General features: G+C 42.9%; 4 protein-coding genes across 5 annotated transcripts; 2 read left to right on the top strand and 2 right to left on the bottom strand.

The window, feature by feature from the left end:
* Positions 1-112: 112 nt before the first annotated feature.
* LOC127770689 (CMP-sialic acid transporter 4) lies at positions 113-6,211 on the bottom strand. 2 transcript variants are annotated; one of them, XM_052296499.1, is made up of 16 exons: positions 5,884-6,211; positions 5,209-5,472; positions 4,976-5,092; positions 4,650-4,706; positions 4,289-4,366; positions 3,777-3,821; positions 3,591-3,650; positions 2,945-3,067; positions 2,752-2,829; positions 2,498-2,567; positions 1,824-1,931; positions 1,560-1,693; positions 1,396-1,472; positions 1,228-1,276; positions 1,076-1,139; positions 113-356 (listed from the first exon to the last, which is right to left on the bottom strand). In XM_052296499.1, exons 2-15 carry the CDS (start codon positions 5,377-5,379, stop codon positions 1,089-1,091), a joined length of 1,218 nt encoding a protein of 405 aa, XP_052152459.1. In that variant the 5' UTR covers positions 5,380-5,472; positions 5,884-6,211; the 3' UTR covers positions 113-356; positions 1,076-1,088. The 2 variants fall into 2 exon arrangements, with proteins under 2 accessions (XP_052152459.1, XP_052152460.1); XM_052296500.1 differs by lacking the exon at positions 5,884-6,211 and having other exon boundaries at positions 5,209-5,782.
* Positions 6,212-10,556: 4,345 nt separating this feature from the next.
* LOC127770727 (uncharacterized) lies at positions 10,557-13,156 on the top strand. The gene has a single exon (XM_052296540.1). The coding sequence runs from the start codon at positions 10,927-10,929 to the stop codon at positions 12,907-12,909; it is 1,983 nt and encodes a 660-aa protein (XP_052152500.1). The 5' UTR covers positions 10,557-10,926; the 3' UTR covers positions 12,910-13,156.
* Positions 13,157-13,492: 336 nt separating this feature from the next.
* On the bottom strand, positions 13,493-16,010 carry LOC127770728 (phosphoglycolate phosphatase 1A, chloroplastic-like). The gene is made up of 11 exons (XM_052296541.1): positions 15,647-16,010; positions 15,499-15,566; positions 15,304-15,396; positions 15,141-15,212; positions 14,927-14,998; positions 14,788-14,847; positions 14,662-14,714; positions 14,268-14,365; positions 14,087-14,186; positions 13,871-13,974; positions 13,493-13,782 (listed from the first exon to the last, which is right to left on the bottom strand). Exons 1-11 carry the CDS (start codon positions 15,915-15,917, stop codon positions 13,676-13,678), a joined length of 1,098 nt encoding a protein of 365 aa, XP_052152501.1. The 5' UTR covers positions 15,918-16,010; the 3' UTR covers positions 13,493-13,675.
* Positions 16,011-19,852: 3,842 nt separating this feature from the next.
* Positions 19,853-22,323, top strand: LOC127770000 (amino acid permease 3-like). Its single transcript, XM_052295668.1, has 4 exons — positions 19,853-20,408; positions 20,552-20,772; positions 20,851-20,999; positions 21,105-22,323. The coding sequence occupies exons 1-4, from the start codon at positions 19,981-19,983 to the stop codon at positions 21,771-21,773; spliced, it is 1,467 nt and encodes a 488-aa protein (XP_052151628.1). The 5' UTR covers positions 19,853-19,980; the 3' UTR covers positions 21,774-22,323.

Below are 22,323 nucleotides of genomic sequence, written 5' to 3' on the forward strand. Positions count from 1 at the left end.
TAAGGAAAAAAAATGTACTGAGCAGAACACTGAGCTTGTTAGGAAAAAAACAGTTCAGTAGTATAAATGGTACGAATGTTCAGTACAATTGTGTCCCGTTAACATACATCGATTTTGCCAAAAGAACAAAGGGAACTTTGTATAGTATGAGTGTATTTGTATAGGGTCGGAAGTCTTGCCATCCGAATGTTTGCCCCAAAAATGTTGGGGTAAAAAAAAAAAGAAGAGAAAATAGGATAACCTGAAACGGAGCTATGAATATTTCGTTTCCTTCTATAGTTTACAACTATTTATTTTACTCATCATGCTACATAAATTGTGTGATTCATGGCAAAAAGAATTTCTTCTATACCTACCTGCAGAATCAAATGGAAGAGTTTATCAGAGCTATTGAGAATGAACGTCTTACAAAGCTGTTGATTGTAATACCAACAAACAGGAATAGAAATTGTTTGCAACAAAAAATAGGTAGTTTTGGGTTGCTGTAAGCCTAGGCTCTCAAATAGTTTTCTTTGGTGCTAAGGGCTTCTATTCCATGCCCATGAGAGTACCTGTTGTTTTACAACCATGAACTGGCTTACTAGTAGTGATAGATAGTACCAATCTTAGTAGTAGTCATATAACTAAGATGAACTCTGATTCCAACTATGTTACACCCAACTGATTATGCACTCCTTGCCTTCAAAGTCACAAGCATCTGCTCTAACATCCATCTCTACTCTAAGCAAAAGAGAAGCTACTGACAATAGTACATAACACCAAATCATCAACTGTCTCTGTCAGTCTCACTGATGGCAGCTGCAGGTTGCCGCAACCAGGTCTATAAAATCACCTCCTACCATCATAGTCTAAACTTTCTAATAGGTGACCCCTCACCCACCCAACCCATGTTTTGAATTTCAATCTGAGGTAACTAACGCTAACAGTAATACAGAAACTGATCGTAAGCAGTTCCTTGCGAATGCAGTTTCACTGACAGATAGCTTACAGTTGCAACAAAGTGACATTTTCATCCAACAAACACTGAAATGACACAGCAACATATTTGTCCATGAGAAAAGTGTGTGAGATTCACCTCAAACAGAAGGCTAAATAGGCAACAATGGTTTTCTCTCATCGGTTGCAGTAAGATGGCTTGCCTGAAAACATAGTCAGCACAAGAGATAAGTCCATGAGAAATAAAGTTGTCATTCTTGGTTTTATTCAACAAAACAATGAGTCACTTACATCATCAGCAGCGCCAGCAGTCATATTTACAAAAGAAGAGTCGGATGACCTGCCACACAAAATTGTTTTATGAGATTAGATGTTCTGAAATATTTCATAAAATCATGACACTTTCACTTCAAATGTCATTAATATGAAGTATAAATGCAAGGGACAAGCGATGTTTACCTATGATTCTGTGCATCTTCCGGTTCTAATGCTCCAGCTGGTTTGTCATCTTTGACCTTTGCCAGTGGGGAGAAAAACTGAACAAGAACAGCACTTAGCCACTTACATATGTTCAACTAAGACACAATAAGTAGTAGGCTAAAGAATAGACAATAAAAAATCACCTGGTGCATCGAAATAAACACTATTGAGATGCCTAGGAGAAAGTTAACTGTCAAGGTATGTCCCAAAAATGCAGCAGATGCTAGACCGGTAAATATTGTGGCCACGGTCGATGAATACTTCTTCAAAATTGTGTCTGCATTACGATTTTAGTCAATTGTTACTAAAGCATGGGAAATCATAACATCATGTAACTGAAACACAGAAACAAAGAATTGGAAACTCAAGATTGTATAAGAGAGTAAATCAGGTATACCATCCTTTACCTGCATACTTAAAGAAGAATGAAGAGAGAATGCCTTGTGCAGCATTGTTACAAATGAGAAACATTGTGGCCCTTGAATGACCTCGAAGGATGTCAAAACTCTCTGGCCCTGCAAACAATGGGGCAAAGTTATATCATAGACATATAGCCAATAGTCCAAAACAAAACATAAGACACGGTACGACACTAATGGAAGGTAGTAAGATTTGGCCAACTCGACAGTTTGTAAGACACAGAGTATTAAACACGAAATACAAAGTAATGCCCGTCTGGCTGCTTGGAAGAGGTGATGCATGCATAGGCTATATGGGTTCCCCTCTTGAACGGTACTTTAAATATAATAACAAAACATGCTACAGTGCATGATTTTCAGTTTCTGACTGGTAGCGCTATAAAAATTTGCAGGATGAAAAGACGCACTGATTTCAAAGTACATATTCAACCATATACCAAGCTCTAAACAGACATCCAATTTCCTTTGCTTTGCAACACAAAAGACACAAGAGTCCTCGGGTACCACATCTGTTGTTTGCAACACCTGAAATACTAATGAGAATATTGCATGCATGCCATTTTCCATCAGGCCTAAGTCACCCCACATGTTGACTTTCAAATACTGAAATACATTATAATGCATAACAGCATATTCATCACCTTAGAATCTAAGTTGCTTACCTTGAAATATGACAGTCCCCAGGATGCCAAGGAAGTTGAAAATTGCACCATAACCATATAGAAACAAATTCTGCATGTTGTGCCAAGAGTTAGTGTGAATGAAGGGAGAGAGAAGTCAAGGAAAAAAAATGTGAACAGGTAAGCATCAAAAACCAAGGGACTAGATCTTATCAGTTTATTGTTTTCAGTATTTTATGCGTGTGTTATAAGTAATTTGAAAGAGTTGTAAGGCAAACTTTTTTAGTGCAAATCACCTGAAGATAGATGCTTGTGTCGAACTGGCTTTTCAAAGCATACTCATTGTAGACTGAGGCAAGTGATGGGACAGTAACCTACAATCTCAAATGAACATAAATATGAACATCTCGATTCAAAATTTGTTCAGGTGGCTGAAAAAATAGTGAAAACTACAAAGATCAAGATACCATGTAGGTGAGTAAAACTTACAAATATAAGTGTATATATGTATGCAATAGTGGTGACTGCAAGACCAAAAGATTTGGTTCCATCAGGTATGGAGCTTAGTTGATTGACACTGATTCCAATAAGCAACAGAGCAAGGGCTTCCCACTGATAGCCATAAAAAAAGAACAGGGTCATAGATCAGCATTGTTGGAAACATTTGAAGAACATATAATTGCTCTACATTTTCCCTAGGATTTGATTCAGTTTAAGTTGTTGTACCATTCTAGACTTCAAGTCCATTTTTAATTAATTTGGCACTGCATCTAAAAGTGTCAACTACTCAACCATCATTGCTAGTTACGATTCTGCATTGGTACTAACAGAGTTTGTGAAAAATTCAAAAATATAGTCAGCAAAAGGCAAGGCAAAAACCTTGAGAAAAGAGGCGAATGGTGCCTATTGATTTCTAAAATCCTAGCAGTAGTAAAACATGGAAACTGCATGCACTATATTCACAATAACAAACCAATAGCCTAATAGGAAAAAACATCTAAATGAGAGAAATTCTTAGCTGAATTATAGAGACTGCATGCACTGTGCAGTTTAACATGTAATGGCTAATTGTGTTTTTTTTTTCCACAAGGAAGATTCAGGAATAAAAGGACCACAATACTAATCTCAGTCTCACCTGAATTATAGAGAATTTCCTTCTCATTATGAATTTTAGGAGGATAGCTATGACGAGTACCTTGATCAGGAATAAAAGAATATGATATTAGTAAATCTTGCTTCTTGCCAAACATAGGGAAAATACACACTCGCATCTTGCAAAACCACATGAATAAAGCATGGGAAAAATGGCGAAAGAGGGTACCTTCAGGTTGCTTAGCATCTTCACAGTTGCAGGGCTGAAGTATAACTGCATGTGCAGTACAGCAGATTAAATTAAAACCAAGACCAAAAGCTATATCAGATTGGAAGACTCCAAATCCGAACTCTAGAAAAAAATCTTAAAACATCATTGGTCTCTCATTAGATAGATTCCTACTGCAATGGCTTGGAAACATTGATAAGTATTAAAATTCATATTAACTAACTCAAATGATTGGACAAGTTGCAATGACAATTAAACAGTTCAAGAGGCCTTGAGAAACACTTAAGGCCATCTCTTTTGCATTCATATTAACTAAAAGTTTCTAAATAGTTTACTAGTAGCTGAATAATTATATCTTTTTGAACATTAGCTTATCATCATATGCTATAAACTCCTTTTCAGCATTATTTCACAGCATTGTATTTCCCTTGAAACACATGTATTTAACATAAGCATAAAATACTGATACACTGCAGGAAAACAAGATTTCATAAAGTTCAATGAACATTTACCTGCATGATGAACTTTAGGTAGTTGTTGATGGCATATAGGAGAGCAGGAACAGCTAAGAGTGCATTATTACGTGCTGCCTAAAAGAGAAGGATTCAAGAATCAAATGATAAGTTGCCATAACTAGAAAGCTGGAATTAGAGCAATTTGATGCATAAAGTTATAAATAAATAAAGGAAAGCTGAAGGCAAGTCATTAAGGAATAAAAACTACAAATGAGCTTCTTCTAAGGAATTAAAAACAAATAGACAAAAACAATTTGTGGTTAACACTATAAACATAAGTCATATATCTAATCTGTGTGCATGTTGAGCACAGTCAACAAAGAGTGCATGCTGTGCTAGCATTGACAAGATAAATCACCTGTACAAAGGTTGAAAGTGACAGAAGTGGCTTCTCCCCAACCTTTTGTTTTCTAGACTGTCAAACACAAATAACAACATTAGGGCAAAATACTAAAACAACAAGACTACAAGAGCCAGGAAGGCTGCCAATAGTAAATCCATGACTACACTGTTGGTCTACTGAAAATGGTGAATTATGTGTGCAAAACAAATGCTTTGATTAGCCATTCCAGAAATTATGTGTGCAAAACATTGATATTACATAGAAGGATCATGCATGCTAACAAGACATGGAACATTTTAAAAAAAAACACTTGTAGAAAGCACGGATCAGCTAGAACTAACCTGGATTATTAGCATTACAATAGCAAATATAACTTTTGTAACCTCTGTCAAAAAGTTGACACTGATAGGACTGAACTGAAACTTCCCATCAACCTTGGACATAAATACTAGAATAGGCTGCATATACAAAGTAAAAAATTAGCATGGTTTGAAAAGGTTGGCAATCAGATATGTCCAACAATTTGGCAGCATATTGGCATTGAAGTCAAACACTTTCAAGTAGAGTGGAGTACCTGGAGGCCAACCAAAATGCAGTCCCCTGACACAAGAAGGAAGTTAAGCGCGCGGTACTTGGACGATATCTTGCTGCGGTGCTTGTCATATGCCCTCGACACACTCCTGGGGCTCGGAGCCACCACCTTGGAGTGGCATACACTGCATTCCATCACTCCGTTCCTCTGCATCTCCTCTAACTAAGCAGGACCGGAGGCCCCAAAAGCACAGCAGCAAGATATATGTATCACTCTATAGCCGTGGCCTCTGATCCCTTTGCATGCCTGCAGCAAAAAAATACATTTGTGAACTAAGCAAACTAATCGATGAAAACTGAACACATTTCTCTTTAAATTCACATAATCTCGCAAATTCATGTGTAGCACCGCTACCCAGCCCATCTCACCAAAACACATCATAGCCGACAGCATCAACCGAAGTAAACTACAAATACCAGCACTAAACTTCAAATCACCCAATCAGCTAGATAATCCATATCAGATCACTAGAAGCTAACTTCGCCAATAAACATCCAAAATAAATCACGACCAAATGCAGCAAGCGCGTGCTTCTATATACTAGATCACACAATCAACACCACACACAACAACAACCAAAAAAAAAAAAAGTAGCACAATCACAGGTGAGCTTGAACGACGGAGAGATCCGAGAGGACCTCGTATCAGCGACCGTACCACGGGGGAGGGTGGGGGGGCCGGGCGGCGGGATCTAACGCCGCCTGGGCGCTCGGCGCCGGCACACGCGCGGGGCGAATCTGGTGGCCCCTGTCCGGATCGGCGCGGTCGAGGCTCCCGCTCCGCACCCCCCCCGCCCGGCGCCGCACGGGGAGATCGGGCGGTGGCGGCGGGGTTCTCCTCCCCCTCCTCCTTGGCTCGCTTCCCAGATTTCGTCAAGTTCCGGCGGGAGGAAGGTGGAAGAGGGAGAGGAGCAGGAGGACGGCGAAGGCGGGGGCGTGCGCTTCGCGTGTATTTTATTCACGTTTCTTTCTTTCTCTTTTTTTTTTTTGTTTGAGATGTTCGTGATTTCTCTTGTTCACGTTTGTATTTGTAGTAACTTTTTTTCCTTGCAGCTGTCTGTGATGAAAAATTGGTAAGTTTGGTCATTTTACGCCAGAATTTTTTTATCTGTAAAATGAATAATGCCATGCTATAACTGCACCATCACACTATAATGTGTTTCCATGTGCAAGCTATGGAGTAATACTCTCCCCTAAAAAAGATATAAAATGGAGTAATACTTTACTAACTTCCATTCTCAAAAATAGCACATTCAAGTTATGTATACATGTATCTGTTTATGTATCTGGACCTACATAATGTCTAGGTAAAATTCTTATATATATTTGCGGACAGGTGCATTATCTATTTACTCAAGTGAATAATTATCATTGTTTCAATATAAAATCACCATATGTGTTGCTATTTCATTATTGAAAGAGAAGTCATCATAGGTGTTGTTACTTATCCATGTTACTGTAAATGTTCTGAACTATATTTGCGATTGATTACATAAACGGTGGATACGCAAATTATATTCAAACGAATCCTACAAAATATGTGCGAGGGAGAGAGGCCCAAAACAGATCTCACTCATATTCGAAGTTCGCTCCATATGAATTGGGAGGTGGCGACTAGTCTGAAGGAATAGTCTCTCACTCTGTTGACCATTTCCTTTGCGATTCGTGCTACAGTGATAATAGTAACTTGTTGTGTGTCATTTACTCGCTTCCTATTGGAGCACGTTGCCAGCGTGTATATTCAAATCTTTCCATTCGACGCATGTTAGGTCCAGGTCCAAACACACTGGCAAATTCTCAGGCGAATATTCTAATTGATTCCCGTCTCTTTCGCAAGGAAGAGCAGCTGACACGATCACACCAGCTAGCCATCGTTACAGTGGCATTTTGAGTTTATTCTTTTTCTCTATGAGAGCTCGTTGAATTGAGCCTTTAGCGTTGCTTTTGATAGAGAGTGGTCATGAGCAATTTGCTTGGACCACTGTCCACCAAAATTTTCATTAGTGAAAGTAGATGCAAAATCCTATCTACAAAAGGTAATAATCACTGCTATGTAGTGTAATACTTACTGAATTTGTTGTAAGAGCCATGTTCTTCTACTCATATTTGTGTCGTCCTTGTATGAAAATGGTGCGATTTTTTTTTCGGGGAAAAGCACTCAATTACTCAGACATGGGGTCATCACTGACAACCCATGATAAAAAATTACAACTGTTCCCTGGCTACAGGCTTGACAAATACTTACACCGAGCTTTATTCGCTAACCTACGACTAGCTCGGTTTTGGCTCCGATGAGCTTTATACAGGAGTATCTCCCCTATCACCGCTGAATTAATTCTTGATTTCCCTGAGAATAAACGCCATCTCCGACAACTCCCTCTTCTTTCACTGAATCATTTGCATCGCTACCTGACAGTCAGTTTCAACCACAATCGGCCTGAGAGACCATTGAAGAGGAAGAGCCAGTCCTTCCTTGAGAGCAAGGATCTCCGACTCTAGTGTATGACATGTGTCCGGAATTCAGTTATGGTTACTAATATGTGTCCGTACTTTGAACAAATCTATTTTCGGAATTGATCCCAGTACATGACATCTCCGGTACCCTTTCATTGCATCTATACAACTACAGCTGCTATAGCAGCTGTGTTTCTTATACCATAGTTGTACTATAGGTCCATCTTCAGCAATTTGAGCTGAACATGTTCACAATTTTGAGCGGATTCTTTATAATATATCGATTAACTTCTTATGTCGTGCGATCAAATTTTGACCTTCTAAGTAGAGTTATTTTCCATTGTTTTTGGTGACCCCATATACCAGCTATAGAAAGATACAAATCCAAAAGACCTAGTAAGATGACTTTTTGAGTGGACAAAGGTACTAATAAAAGTTTTAGATTGCATCTTTGTTGGAGTTGTTTGCAGTGGGATGTAGGTTGGGCAAGAGTGCACACAACTATTGGCTTATCATTTGCCCTTATATTATTGTTTCATATCCTTTTGTAAAAGCTAGGTGAAACCCTACGCGTTGATGCGGGCATTTAGTATGATAACAAATATAAATAATGTGTAATATAGCTAGATGACGTAAGCTTACATAAGTTGACGTGATTTACAATAATTTAAATAGTATATAAAATAACGATTCAAATGTAAAATTAAAGTGATGTAGCTTTGTAAGAGAAGAAAATAAGGGAGATAATTTGCATCATAGATTAATTATCTATGGGCTAAAAACAATTGAGGTGATATGACTTAATAAGAGAAAAAAAAGGAAGGAGATAATTTGGACCATAGATTAATTATATAAGGGCTACAAACAATTGATATGATGATATTAATTAAGTGAAAATGAATTATATAGGTATATAAGATAATATAAAAAATGATGGAGGGGATATATTGAAATATTATGTGAATTTTGTGGAATAATAATTTAACATACTTACATTCTAAAGCTCTAAAATTTATAGATAATATAACATGTTTGCAAGATGAACAACCCACGGAGAGGTGTATCGGTCGCTAAGGCATAACACAAGAACATCTTGTACGATTATAGTCGGGTTGTCAACATTTCCCCCAAACTGTAATTATCATCAACTCACTGAAAGATCGGAACAACCAGAGCCATGAGCGTATCGAGTGGAGCTCAGGGTTTATCAACAAATATAAAGGGTGTTGGAATACTACTCTCTAATCCATCTGACCACTATGTTTATTACTGAGTGGTAGTTCCACAAATATAAATATTTGATATTAGGACAAGTTCCAGTCAAACTTTTAAAAGTCTAACCATCAATCGCAATACTTAATGTAAAAATAACGTCGCGCTACATGTAGTTTTTCTCAAATACTTAATGTAAAAATAAAAGAAGTGCTACATGTAGATTTCCCTTGAAGGAACTACCATAACATCACGAACTTACTAGAATTTATAAACTTGTTGTACTATAAAATGGATGGTAGGGAATTTAAAAATTTTGACCGAATTTTGTCCTAAATATTTATGATTGGATGACGTAACATTTTTTATCTACTCGGAAGGTTGTTGACGTGGTTCAACAATCTACAAGCCATAATCGAATATAGTGTATGTAGAAATTGTCATGTTTCAACTCTCACTCCTAGCACCCATCATCGGGTCAATCGCAACCCACAACTCTCCTTCACGCCATCTCATAGGTCCCCTTCCTTCTCTACCTCTAGCATTCTCGCCGACGGTGAGGGTAAGAGAACTCAAGTAAGTTTTTAGGGTTTTCTTAAACAAATTTTACTGTTTTAGGATCTATTAGATAGAGTTTGCCTTTTGTACATAGAGGTAGATTTATTTCGAGTTTGTCTTTTCTATCTCTTCGTTGATGTCTATTTGTTAGGTGGATCCTCCATGGAGACCTATAAAGGTTTGTCTATTGGGTTGCTGATGATTCAATCCGTGTCACTGGTGGTATTGATTTGCTAACATGTTAGAGGAACGGAGATGTCAGATGATGCTTAGTCATGTTCTTTGTGTGTGCTTGCGTTTTTCAACGGTGTTATTGTACTTGTCTATTCACGTTGCGGCAATCCAACATATGGAGCTCTTTATCTTTTTGTGAGGTTTTATACTTCTTGTTCTTGTGACAACAAGGTTATAGTTATATTTCTTATTCCATCCGTCCCACATAGACCTTGTTTCTAGAAATTCTAGAACAAATCAGTAGTGCGGCGAATTGATCAAATGTTTCTCATTAATTCATGGTTACAATTCTTATGTTCTAGTTTAAATGTGTATCTGGAGCATGTATAACTTAGAATTAAACACCTCGTGGACGGCGGCCAGCGGGGGAGCCCACGCGCTGCTCCTCCGCCGCCCACCGACAACTCCTCCCCCCACCACCGCCGCGTTGCCCGTTGCCGCCATCATCGCTGACGCCTGCCACCGAGGCTGGTGCCTCGCAGAGAAGGGACATAGAAGGGAGAGAGAGAAGAGGGGAAAAGAGAGAGGAGGTTGATGTGGCCTCGCTGACATGTAGGGTCCATGTGGATCGCACGTTGACTCAGCCGCCACATCGGATAAATCGGGTTCAAAACCACCGAATGACCTAATGTGAACGGTTTTGTAAATTGAGGGATGTCATATATCTAGTTTTACGGTTGAGGTTAACTCAATAACAAGTTGAGGCATCTTGGGTTGTACTTTTTACCTTTAGCATAATCGAACAAGGATGCTAACATGGCATACAAACCTTTCCGGGCTCCACATATGTCCACGGGCCGACTTGTGACTTGGAGCACGTACGAGTGCACGACACGGACCGAGCCTGAACTCTGATGAAGTCGACTCTCGAAAAGGGTCCGTCTCCTCCGGAAAACAGAACACGGCTCGGTGGAGAAAACCGAAAAGAGGAAAAAGAAAAAAGAAAGAAAAAGAAGAAAAATCCTAGGGCTAGCCTCCGCAGACACACGCCATCCGAAATTCCCGTATCCTCTCGAGTCTCGTCTTCCTCGGCGCCGCCCCATCTCAGCCGGACACCGCGGCGGCGGCGGCGGCGGACAGGCTGTTCGCGCAGAACCGGCCGGGACGCATTGTTCCGTCGGTCGCGCGATCCAGGCCGGAGGAGAGGGGAGGAAGGAGGGGGTGGGTGAGTCAACCCTCTCTCTCTCTGATCGGAGGTGGTAGCCCTCCTCCTCGTCGCCGGGAGGCGGCTGATGCGGCGCCCATGGCCACGGTGGTGCTCACCTACCTGCAGAGCCTGTGGCCGCTCTCCGCTCTCCTGAGGGAGGACGACCTGCGGGCGTCCGCGCGGCTGCTGCGGGGCGTCCCCGTGCCGGAGGAGACGAAGCAGTTCGTGCTCGCGCTCCGCGACCGCGAGCCCGGCTCCGGCTCGCGCGGGGGCGTGATCTACATCCTCGCGGCGCAGAACCTGTCCGAGCGGTCGGCCTCCGACGCCGACTCCCTGATCAGGCGGGTGCGCCCCGCCGCCGTGGTCACGCAGCTCGCGCACACGGCGGCCGACGACGTCCGGGCCGAGGAGGAGTGCCTCGAGGGCGGCGGGGCCGGCGGCGTCCCGGCGTCCCCGTTCCAGGTGATCAAGAGGTGCGTCACGGAGAAGAGGAGCAAGGATCAGTACGTCAAGGCGGCGGCGTGCCAGGTCTTGCAGGAGATTTTCGGGGTCGGGTTCTACGGCCATGTCTTGGCCGCGAAGAGAGCCGCGGAGGAGACGGGCTCGTGTTTTCTTTTGCTCGAGTCTCCGTATGAGAGGAATTGCAATGGCGGCGCATCGGGTGGCCAATCTACCATGGAAGAAGGCTCAGGTCAGCAATTGGCGAGTCGCTGCTCGCTCGCTCAAAGTTCAACGGATGATGGCACGGGTGGACAGTCACAGGGTAGCTGCTTGCTCACTCAGAGCACCAGTTCAATCGTAAGCTCGCATGTCAGGAAGATATGCCTTGTGGATGACATTGGGGGACAACTCGTGAAGTCGCTAGCGCCGACCGTTAATTTGTTGATGTCCCAGGCTATCTCTTCTGATGGTGTTTCAGAGTGCAAACTGGCTGAATGCAAGCCATCGGACAGATACGAGGCTCCACCTTTTGCACAGACTGTTTATCCGTTGCTTGCTGATCTTTATGATATATTTGTGGACATTCCGTCAATTGGAAAAGCTATGGCTTCTGCTCAGGAATTGCTCAGACAAGTTCATGATGGGAAGCCAATTTCCACTGAAATGCTGTCTGATGTGTATGTATTTAGGATCGCAATAGAAGCCCTCAGGATAGGTTTAAACAACGCAGGAAGAAGCCACATTGACACCAGAGATAATCATGGTTCAAAAAAATTGGATTTTTCAGAACTCAACTCTGAGGAGAAATGCCATATTCTTCTTGTGCAAGCCCTCAGAAGCCAGGTTAGGGAGTTTGGTTCTGTGGTGGCTGTAGTTGATGCCAGTTGCTTAGCTGGAATAAGGAGACACTGGGATACCCCTGTTCCTTCAGAGATTGCACAATTAGCCAGCAGCTGCTTCAAGCAATACGGCAATAAAAATGACAGTGAGGACAATGAGCTGCCATCATCAGTTGACAGCACAGATAAAAAGAGTTGGGTAGCTGAGAAACCTGTGGTCGTAGTTGGTGCAGGAGGAACAGCGATTCTGGGCTTTTCATCTTTATCAAAAACTGTACAGGCATCTGCCTTTCTTAAGCTGGCTCCCTATAAAACACCGGTGGTCCTGAAGTATGGCTTAATACAGCTGCAAAGGCATGCTTCCATCGTGTTAAGCAAGGTCCTATCGAATGGGGTTTTTAGTGCTAGTTCAAACGCATCCGTTTTACAATTCACAGCTTCATCGGAGAAGATTCGAGCAGTTACTCACACTGTAATTTCATCAGCAAAGAGAACTAGCTTGATGGCTATGCGAACTTCGTTCTACGAAATAATGCAGAAGAGGCAAAAACAACCTTTCAGGATCACTCCTTGGGCAACATTTGGTTGCAGCATGGCTGCATGCGCTGGTCTCCTGATGCATGGAGACGGGATTGAGTGTGCTGCTGAGGTCGCACCTTCTGTTCCCATGATTGCCACTCTGGGACGTGGTCTTGAGATCCTGCGCCTCACATCGCAGGAAGTGAGGCAAACAAGGGGCCAACATATAAAGGAAGCTTTGGGCGCGCTGATGAGCAACTTAAAGAAAACAGCAAAATAAAGACATAACAAAAAAATAACTGAGACTGTAGAGATTTCCATCATGCAATTTTGTTGTTAGATTTTTTTTTTGTTACCTCTGTACAGTGCATTCTTCTTGCTTTTACTGAGGTAATCGAATTCCTACAATGTGTTTTGGGGCGGTTCTACTTCTGGAGCATTTCATCCATATCAGCCCACCAACCTTCTGTACATACATGTATACAACATATGCCTAATTGACATCTCTAATGCTTTCTTCGGGATCATCTTTAATGCTTTAGTAACTCTTATTGAATCAGTGCTGATACCGATAAGAATGTGATGCAGCTATCTGTAATGTTCTAAGTGAAAAACCACCTGGAGATACTGCCACATGGACAGTAATGCTTATCTTTTGTGAATCATCGTCTTGGCTGTTCTATTTGTGTTTATATTTTCCCAGGCCTGGTTCAGCCTTGTGAATTTGCATATCTCTGATTGCCCCATTCATTTGCTCACTCAATGTTGTCTTCAAGCTTATCTGTGTACTTGACTGCCCTTTTCTTTATTATAAACAATTCTGGTTGCTCATTGTTGATTTTGAGCTAAGGACAAGTGGTCAATAGTATCCATTGTGATATGCACTTGTGTTACATATAATAGTGTATAAACATTTGTCTCATGGTTACAAAACAATGTGGAAAGAAAAAGCATCCTTGTGACCTTAGTTGCTAAAAATTGGCGGATGCCGCCTATACAAAAGTAAGGGGCCTCGCCCATCTGTAACACATTTACTTCCCATTTCTTCAGACAGTTGCTGCTTTGAGGGTGAGAAAATCAGAAATTTGGTTTGTGTAGAAATCTGGCTGGATCGAGTTGTCAGGGCTCTGAAGCATCTGTACAGAAGTGACACCTGCAAAATGCATCCAACACTTGGTGCTTGTACTAACATAAAATCAGCAGAGCATGCATAGTTCAGAAGGAGAGGAGGATCAAGGAACCTGAAAGGACCAGAAGAGTTTTGCAGCCTCCGTTTTGGCCAAACAAGATGTCGGTATCCAAACGGTCACCAACCATGCATATCTGGGATGTTGTGATCCCAAACCTGCCACAGAGGTAAACGAGAAGAAAGGTAAGAATCTGAAACCATCCATCCAGCTACATTTCTGATACCGATGGATGAAACATGACTGCTGCTGAGACAGTTGGCCTCTCACTTCTTTGCCAGGTAGTCCATCATGAATGTTGACGGCTTCCCGACAACGAGCGGTTCTTGTTTAGTTGAACCAAGAATTGCACCAACCATTGACCCTCCACCTGGTGAAGGCAAAATCTTCATCATCTTAAGCATTTATCCATCATATTCTAATGTAGGAAGAGCTGGAATGCCTGACTAACCTGCCCACTCTTGGGCATCAGTAAGATGGGTGACGGCGTCCCGGTTTGTGGCAATGAAAAGGCACCCTGGATTCTCACGAATGCACAGTGTCCCGTACCTTCAGAAGTTGATTAGTTGTAACTTGTAAGTTAGCAAATCTTTTGTATTGGTTTTGGTTAATGCCAAACTTATTTACATGAACACGAGAGCTAAGATGTGATTTGGCAACACAGGCAGACAGCATTGGTCAACATTGGTAAAGAACTGCAATCATCAATTCATCATCTGAGGCATCTTGCATGCATCAATTATCAAATGGATGCATGATTATGATAGAACTACTAATCTGATTCTGCTTGCCTTACATATATGTTCATGTCTTCTTGACAATGGAGGAAAGAAGAAGAAACTTACTGTACTTTGTAGTAGTTAAAATAGCGATCGAATCCCACAACAACTGCTCCAACCTGTGACAAATCCAAATGGTTCTCAGTGCAATGATCGCATTTTACTGCAAACCAAAGTAGGGATCGTAGTTACATCTTTGTCATGTTCCATGTAAAATCCAGGCTTCAGCTCTATCTTCTTGTCTCCATCAGACTGCAAGATGATTGTTATGTGTGTTAATCTGTCCCAGGAATGCAGCACTGAACATGGGTTCAGAAATTTTATTACTTACTGGCCCGCCGAGGTACTGAAATCCAGCCAGCTCCAGCTCCTTCAGAATCCCGTCCTCTCCAATCACATAAACCTGAACAATAAAAATGTTAACCTTGCGCAAATATTATTTGCCAAAATTGCTGAACATGAACAGTAAAAATGGTAACGTTGTGCGCGTATCTTTGCACCAAAACATGTTAAAACTTCTGAAGATGATGATATAGATTAGATACCTTCTTGTCTTTGGGGAAATCGATGGACTGCAGGTACGCGGCAGCTGCGAACGACGAAGCGAAGATCTCTTCCTGCGTAGAGCGTTCCAGGCTCATCAGACCAGATTGGTTGGACAAGAAAATTTGGCAAAGAAAAATTGGCAGTTCATGGCATGAATCCTACCTCATTGACGTTTAGTCCCAGCGTCTCAAACTTCTTCCCGTACTGCTTCCTCGACTTGGTCGAGTTGTTCGTCACGAACACCAGCCTCTTGCCCTGCAACGCCACAACCCCATCATCATCAGCTTCAACTCCAGCAGATTGCTAATGCTAAGTTGGACTCGGAGTTCGAGAAGATCATTGCAGTTTGCGACGGACCTTTGATCTGAGCATGTCGAGCGTCTCCGGCACTCCGTCGATCAGCTTGTCGCCCTTCCAAATCACACCTACGCAAACAAAAAGAACGCGAAATTCATAACAAAATCACAATCAATCAAACCATCGAGCGATCAGTGTGCCATCTCACCGTCGCAATCGAATATGAACGTCTCGACGGAGTCGATGAGCGCGTCGGCGTCCTCCAGCTTCGCCGCGGGGACCGCGCCGGCCGCCGCCATCACGGACCTCCTCCTGGCAGCACCGCGCTGACCGGCCACCGGAGAAGAAACGGAGACCAATCCACCTCCCCGGCGGTACTGGCTCCTCCCGAAGGTCGGGGAGGACGGCGCCTGCTGCGGCGAGGGCGAGGCGGCGGAGGTGGAGGGGAGGAAGGTGGGGGAGGCGCGCGTCAGGAGCATCGCGGCTGCTGCTGCTGCTGCTGCTACGTGCGTTTTTGTTTATCCGGTGGCGTCTGTTTGGTTGGTTGGTGTCGTTTCGGTTTCGGCGAATGTAACGGTCACGTAGGAGTATGTGTAGTGTAGCAAGGGAGGCTGCTGCTGCTCATGTGGCGACGATGATTTGTGGCTGGGAGCAGAGGGAGGAGGGATCAGGGATTTGGGGTGTGGCCGGCTAGTGTTGTGGCTGTCAATAGGCACATTGGCACGGCGTCTGTGAGGCTCAGGTGAGACCGTGAGGAGAGGAAGCAATCAAGCAACATGTCCGGTCCGGCATATCGATGTACCAAATGGTCTGTTCGATAGAACTTTAACTTTTTTAAATTTAGCTTCAGAAGTTAAGTCTGTAGTGGAATCGTACAGCAGTCTAAACTCCTAAACTCAGCTCCATTTCTTTAGTTCATTTTGTAAAAACGCTCCACCTAGCTCCATTTTTATTTTAGGTGAAGCTAAAACTGTTTGACTGTGTTTTAGTTCTAGGAGAGTTGAAGCTGAAACTGCTAAACAGGCACTTATTGTTACTTGGGATTTAGCATTTGAGAGAAGCTCACGTACTCCCTTTGTAAAAAAATAAGATAAGATATCCCAATACAAAGAACTGGACATGAACAAATTTTTCGTTTTTCGTGCGCATACTTCTTAACGAACTAAACTATACATTTTTTTAAAAAAAATACCGAAAAATTGCTTTAAGTAATCATATTAATCTATTTTTAAGTTTAAAATAATTAATACTCAATTAATCTACATTAATGGCTCACGATACTATTTTTGTCTCCCCTCAAACACGCTTTAATGCTCTCTTTGGAACATAAATTTTTGGTGAGAGATAATATGATGCCACCAAATTCTTACTCATAGGTACAAGTAGGTACTTCTAGAAATTGTACAGAATTTACTTGTGCTAGGTTAGATGACAAACAGGGACTACAAAAGCCTGCTACATGTACAAATAAATTTCTGCTAATTTTATTGGTGTAGTTTTCATGCTATGTTTGGAATAGATGAATTTTAGTAAGAGCCGATATGCCTTCTTACCTGCAGGTTACACGTGAAATCGGAGGTGTTATATAATATACTCGCTCCGTCCCTAAATATTTAACGCCGTTGACTTTTTAAATATGTTTGACCGTTCGTCTTATTTAAAAACTTTTGTGAAACATGTAAAACTATATGTATACATAAAAGTATATTTAACAATGAATCAAATGATAGGAAAAGAATTAATCCTTACTTAAATTTTTTGAATAAGACGAACAGTCAAACATGTTTAAAAAAGTCAACAACGTCAAATATTCAGGGAAGGAGGGAGTACTATTTTGTTTGTTCAACAAAAAAAATTTTCATGTATAACAACATGTGGGTTTGCAATTAAAAGATTTTGTAAGCCTGCTTTGGTATAGTTTTCATATTGGTTTGTATACGTCAGGTGTTGCTTATGATGAATTTAATTTACTAATAAACAGTAGACCTTTTGACATAAAAATACAGTAGATCGATCATTTGTGTATTTGTTTTTTTAAAAATATTTATATAATTCAATTAGACGTTGAATGATAGTTAATGCCACACTGTGTGCCATTTTCTAACCCTTTTGTGTTATAAATTATTATATTATGATTTTTCTACTTATAAATATTGCATTATGTTTCGTTTGGCTTAATTTACTTGCATGGTTGGGGCTTGGAAGCCAACAAGTGTTGGCTAAACTTCTCTGCAGTTTGCACTCGATATGTTTGAGAGGAATAAGATGTGATCCACACGATTAATCTTTTTGAAACTCATCATCACAATATCGGTGAATATTCTCGATTTCTCCTATGGCTCTATCCCCATTTCTCTATATTTTTTAAACGTAATTTGAGGTATCTTTTATTATTGTGTGTACACACACACCCCTTATCAGTCTGTCTTCTGTTTCGTAACTTCTGCTAGTTTTTTCGTTGCTTTTAATTTGTTTGTAGTTGCTTCATGGAAGAGTTTCACCCTCTCAAATTTTAGATCTTTTTCATATGATTATGCTATAACTTTTCCTCCTCTTTTCTAGTCTTTGTAGTCGTCTCCCATTTGTAGATGAGAAAGATGAACTGTGGTTGGTTTCTCATTATATTAGTTGGATGTTTGACTTGTAAGTCCTGAATTTGTTGTGCTCCAGTCGTTTACTTATGTTCAGTTGTCATTATTGTAAGCTCTTCTGAATTTTGTCGAGTCTTGACTTTTTTCACCAGTACTTTGGTGTAAAAGGTTATCCTTTTATATCATCCTTAATGTTTTTGTTGCTTCTCTGTACGCGTCATGTGCTTTTTTCATGAGTTGAATATTAATTTGAGCCCCTCTCCACCGCCCCCTAAGGCTTTTGATTGTGGTTTTGTTCTTTTCCTCCCTATGTTAGACCATTGCTTTTGAACTCTTCTTAGTTTCTTCACAGTATTGTTCACCCTTTTTGAATTTCTTTTGATTGGGTCAATGGAGTAATTCAACCAGGAGCTAACTATCCATACCTTGCCGTCTTCAATTTATATGGCATTTTATTTGTTCTTGTTCTTTTTATTTCATTATCTATGCCAACTATTGTATTTATTTGAGGTGCACCTGACGCCCAAGAGGTTGAATCTGAACGACCTGCATCTCCATCAAAGCCATTTACCCAGTGAGTGTCGCTCAACTTTTGCTCTACCAAATTCTTCATTCGATGAAAATGCATGATGTTGGTGGTTTGAAGGTGTCTGTGCTAGGGAAAACCATAAGGGAAAAAAAATACCGTAAGAGAGCGCGGCAACAAGTGTTGGGTATATTGAGCTGGGAAGTCATGACAGTGGATGTTGGAAATATGAGGTGTTTTGCCATGCTATCTAGCTACTACTAGTAGAACCATTCTAGATCATTGTTTTTTAATCCAATGGATCATATTTATTATATTACTGGTAGTAGAATATTATTTTTCTACTGGTGGTAGAATTTATAAATCAATGTTGGATATCATTTTTCTAGCACGAAAATACTGGTAGTATAAAATTACCACTATTTTTTGATTTTTTTTTGAAAAAGATTACCTCCACTATTATCACTAGCTTGTTCCTATTCTCTGGAAAAAGAGCACCGTAAAATATTAGTTGTTCTTGTTCTCTTGGTTGGGACGTGGAGAGTTGTTTGTAGATCGAGTTGAAAGTTGGATCATCCATGAAGTTTTTTTATGTGTAAATCATTGGAGTATGCTTTTGTGTTGCAACTTGTTTATACATATACTCCATATGGAATGTTGAACGCAAGGCCATGGCCACCGTACCTGGCAAAGGCCTGCTCGTCAAATATAATCAAAGGTAACTGTAATATTATTCAATTTAAAGCACCAGGGCACATATAGTTTAGGATCGGATGCTCCCCACTTTCTGCTAGAATAGGTCCTTCAATGTATTATATATAGAATCTATTCTATGTTGAAAAGAGATTTCCTCATAACAAAAAATAATCACTACACTATGCTAAAAATGCGTTTTTTTTCTCAGCCACACTTAGTGCTCTAATAGTAATAATTACGTACTTAGCCAACTATAGCAATATATGGCTGTACATATTGAGCTATACAGTGGTGTATAGTATATGTACAGAATCTATTCTACGTTGACACTAGAGAAGTTTTATCTCATAACCAAAAAAAAATTTCACTACATTATGTTAAAACATGTGTTATTTTTCTCAGCCACACTTAGTGCTCTAGTACACCTCATAATTACGTTAGCCAACTTTAGCAATATGGCTGTACACGTTGAGCTATAGTGATATACAATAATGTCAAACTTGCTGCATCCAAGTATGGCAAGGTATTGCTATACATTGCCACATACGATAGGCTTTTACTCCTTCATTAAATGCGTCCACCTAGTACCAAATCACTTTCAGCTTTCAAATCTCAAACTCTTTAAATTCCCAGCCTTGAATCCACCTGACCTGTGCCTCGTACTCCCATAATCCCATTTCGCATCCGGTTCTAGCTTTCCTTGGCTTCCCATTTCCTCGATCTCCGGCGATGTCGCTCGCCGCCGACCTGGCCGCCGTCGAGCGCGGCGGCCACATGGTGCCATCGAAGGCGGCGGGTGTCGACGGCGACGGGGAGCCGCGGCGGACGGGCACCATGTGGACGGCGAGCGCGCACATCATCACGGCGGTGATCGGGTCCGGCGTGCTGTCGCTGGCGTGGGGCGTCGCGCAGCTGGGGTGGGTGGCCGGCCCCGCCGTGATGCTGCTGTTCGGCGCCGTCATCTACTGCTGCTCCGTGCTCCTCGTCGAGTGCTACCGCACCGGCGACCCGTACACCGGCCAGCGCAACCGCACCTACATGGACGCCGTCCGCGCCAACCTCGGCGGGACCAAGGTGAGGCTCTGCGGCGTGCTGCAGTTCGCCAACTTCTTCGGCGTCTGCGTCGGCATCACCATCGCCTCCTCCATCAGCATGCTGTACAGTAAACCAAAACCCTTTCTCTGATCTCTCTCCGCCGCCGGCGCCGCGCGCCACATCTCGCCGTAAATCTTTACGCTTTCTTTCTTCGCTTCTTGTGCGTGTGCGCGCGCGCGCGCGACGCGGCGACGGCGGCGAGCAGGGCGATCAAGAGGGCGGGGTGCTTCCACGTGAGAGGGCACGACCAGAGGGAGGCGTGCGGCGGCTCGAGCCGGCCGTACATGGTGGTGTACGGCGCGCTGCAGGTCGTGTTCTCGCAGATCCCCAACCTCCACAAGATGTGGTGGCTCTCCACGCTCGCCTCCGCCATGTCGCTGTCCTACTCCGCCATCGGCATCGCCCTCGGTGTCGCGCAGATCGTAGGTGAGTGAGGAGCGAGGGGCTCGTTGTTTCGTTGTGGTTTTTTTGAAGTGCTTGACATGTTTGAGATCGAGTTTGCAGCGAACGGGGGAATCAGGGGCACCATCACGGGCGTCTTCGTCGGCGCCGGCGCCGGCGTCACCTCGATGCAGAAGGTTTGGCGGAGCTTCCAGGCGTTCGGGAACATCGCGTTCGCATACGGCTTCTCGTTCATCCTCCTCGAGATCCATGCAAGTCACCGTTCATCCGGATATCACTAATTCAGTATCCCGTTTGATCTTTCTTGATTGCTTATTACTGTGCATGTGTGTTTGTGTTCGATATGTTCCATTCAGGACACGGTGAAGCCGGTGGCGCCGCCGTCGACGGAGACGAAGGTGATGAGGAAGGCGGTGGCGGTGAGCGTGGCGACGACGACGGCGGTGTACCTGATGTGCGGGTGCGTCGGGTACGCGGCGTTCGGGAACGACTCGCCGGACAACCTCCTCACCGGGTTCGGGTTCTTCGAGCCCTTCTGGCTGCTCGACCTCGCCAACGCCGGCGTCGTGGTGCACCTCGTCGGCACGTACCAGGTGGTGGCGCAGCCGGTGTTCGCGTTCCTCGACGGGCGCGCCGCGGCGGGCGCGTGGCCCGGGAGCGCGGCGCTGGGCAAGAGGAGGCGGGTGCTCCGCGTGGGCTCCCTGGCCGAGATCGAGGTGAGCCCGTTCCGGCTGGCGTGGCGCACGGCGTTCGTGTGCGTGACCACGGCGGCGTCCACGCTGCTCCCGTTCTTCGGCTCCATGGTGGGGCTCATCGGCGCGGCGTCGTTCTGGCCGCTCACCGTCTACTTCCCCGTGGAGATGTACATCGCGCAGCGCCGGGTGCCGCGGGGGAGCGCGCAGTGGCTGTCCCTCCAGGCGCTCAGCGCCGGGTGCCTCGTCGTGTCCGTCGCCGCCTCGGCGGGATCCATCGCCGGCGTCGTGGAGGCGTTCAAGGCGCACAACCCGTTCTGCTGGACGTGCTGAATCATCTGAGGCCTTGTTCGTTTAATTCTAAGAAAAAAAGAGAGGTTGGAGGAACTGAAAGGAAGTAATTTCACATCACAATACAAGTGAAATGCTCCCTCCGTCTCTCAATATAAGGGATTTTCAGTTTTTATTTGCAACATTTGACCACTCGTCTTATTTAAAATTTTGTAAAATTTTTTTAAATAAGATGAGTGGTCAAACGTTGCAAGCAAAAACTCAAAATCCCTTATATTATGAGACGGAGGGATTAAATCCCTTCAAATCCCATCAATCCTTTCATGAGAGGGATTAAACGAATCAAGCCTGATAGTCAAAACTGACCACCTGAGCCAGAACTTGTATCGAATCTTGTACTGTCTAATATTGCAAATTCTCAACTGCAAACAGTAAGATGCTACTAGCAAAGTAATAGTAGCAAGTACTAGCAATTAGCAACTCGTGTAGTCGAACGTGTGTCAATTGCTCGTGTTCAGACTTTAGAGTAGAGTTCAGAGAGCGTTGATGGGCTAGGGCTACTAAAATTTAAGGGAATAAGTTCACTTGAGGT

Source organism: Oryza glaberrima, chromosome 4 (assembly GCF_000147395.1).
Source record: "Oryza glaberrima chromosome 4, OglaRS2, whole genome shotgun sequence".
NCBI classification, from domain to species: Eukaryota; Viridiplantae; Streptophyta; class Magnoliopsida; order Poales; family Poaceae; genus Oryza; species Oryza glaberrima.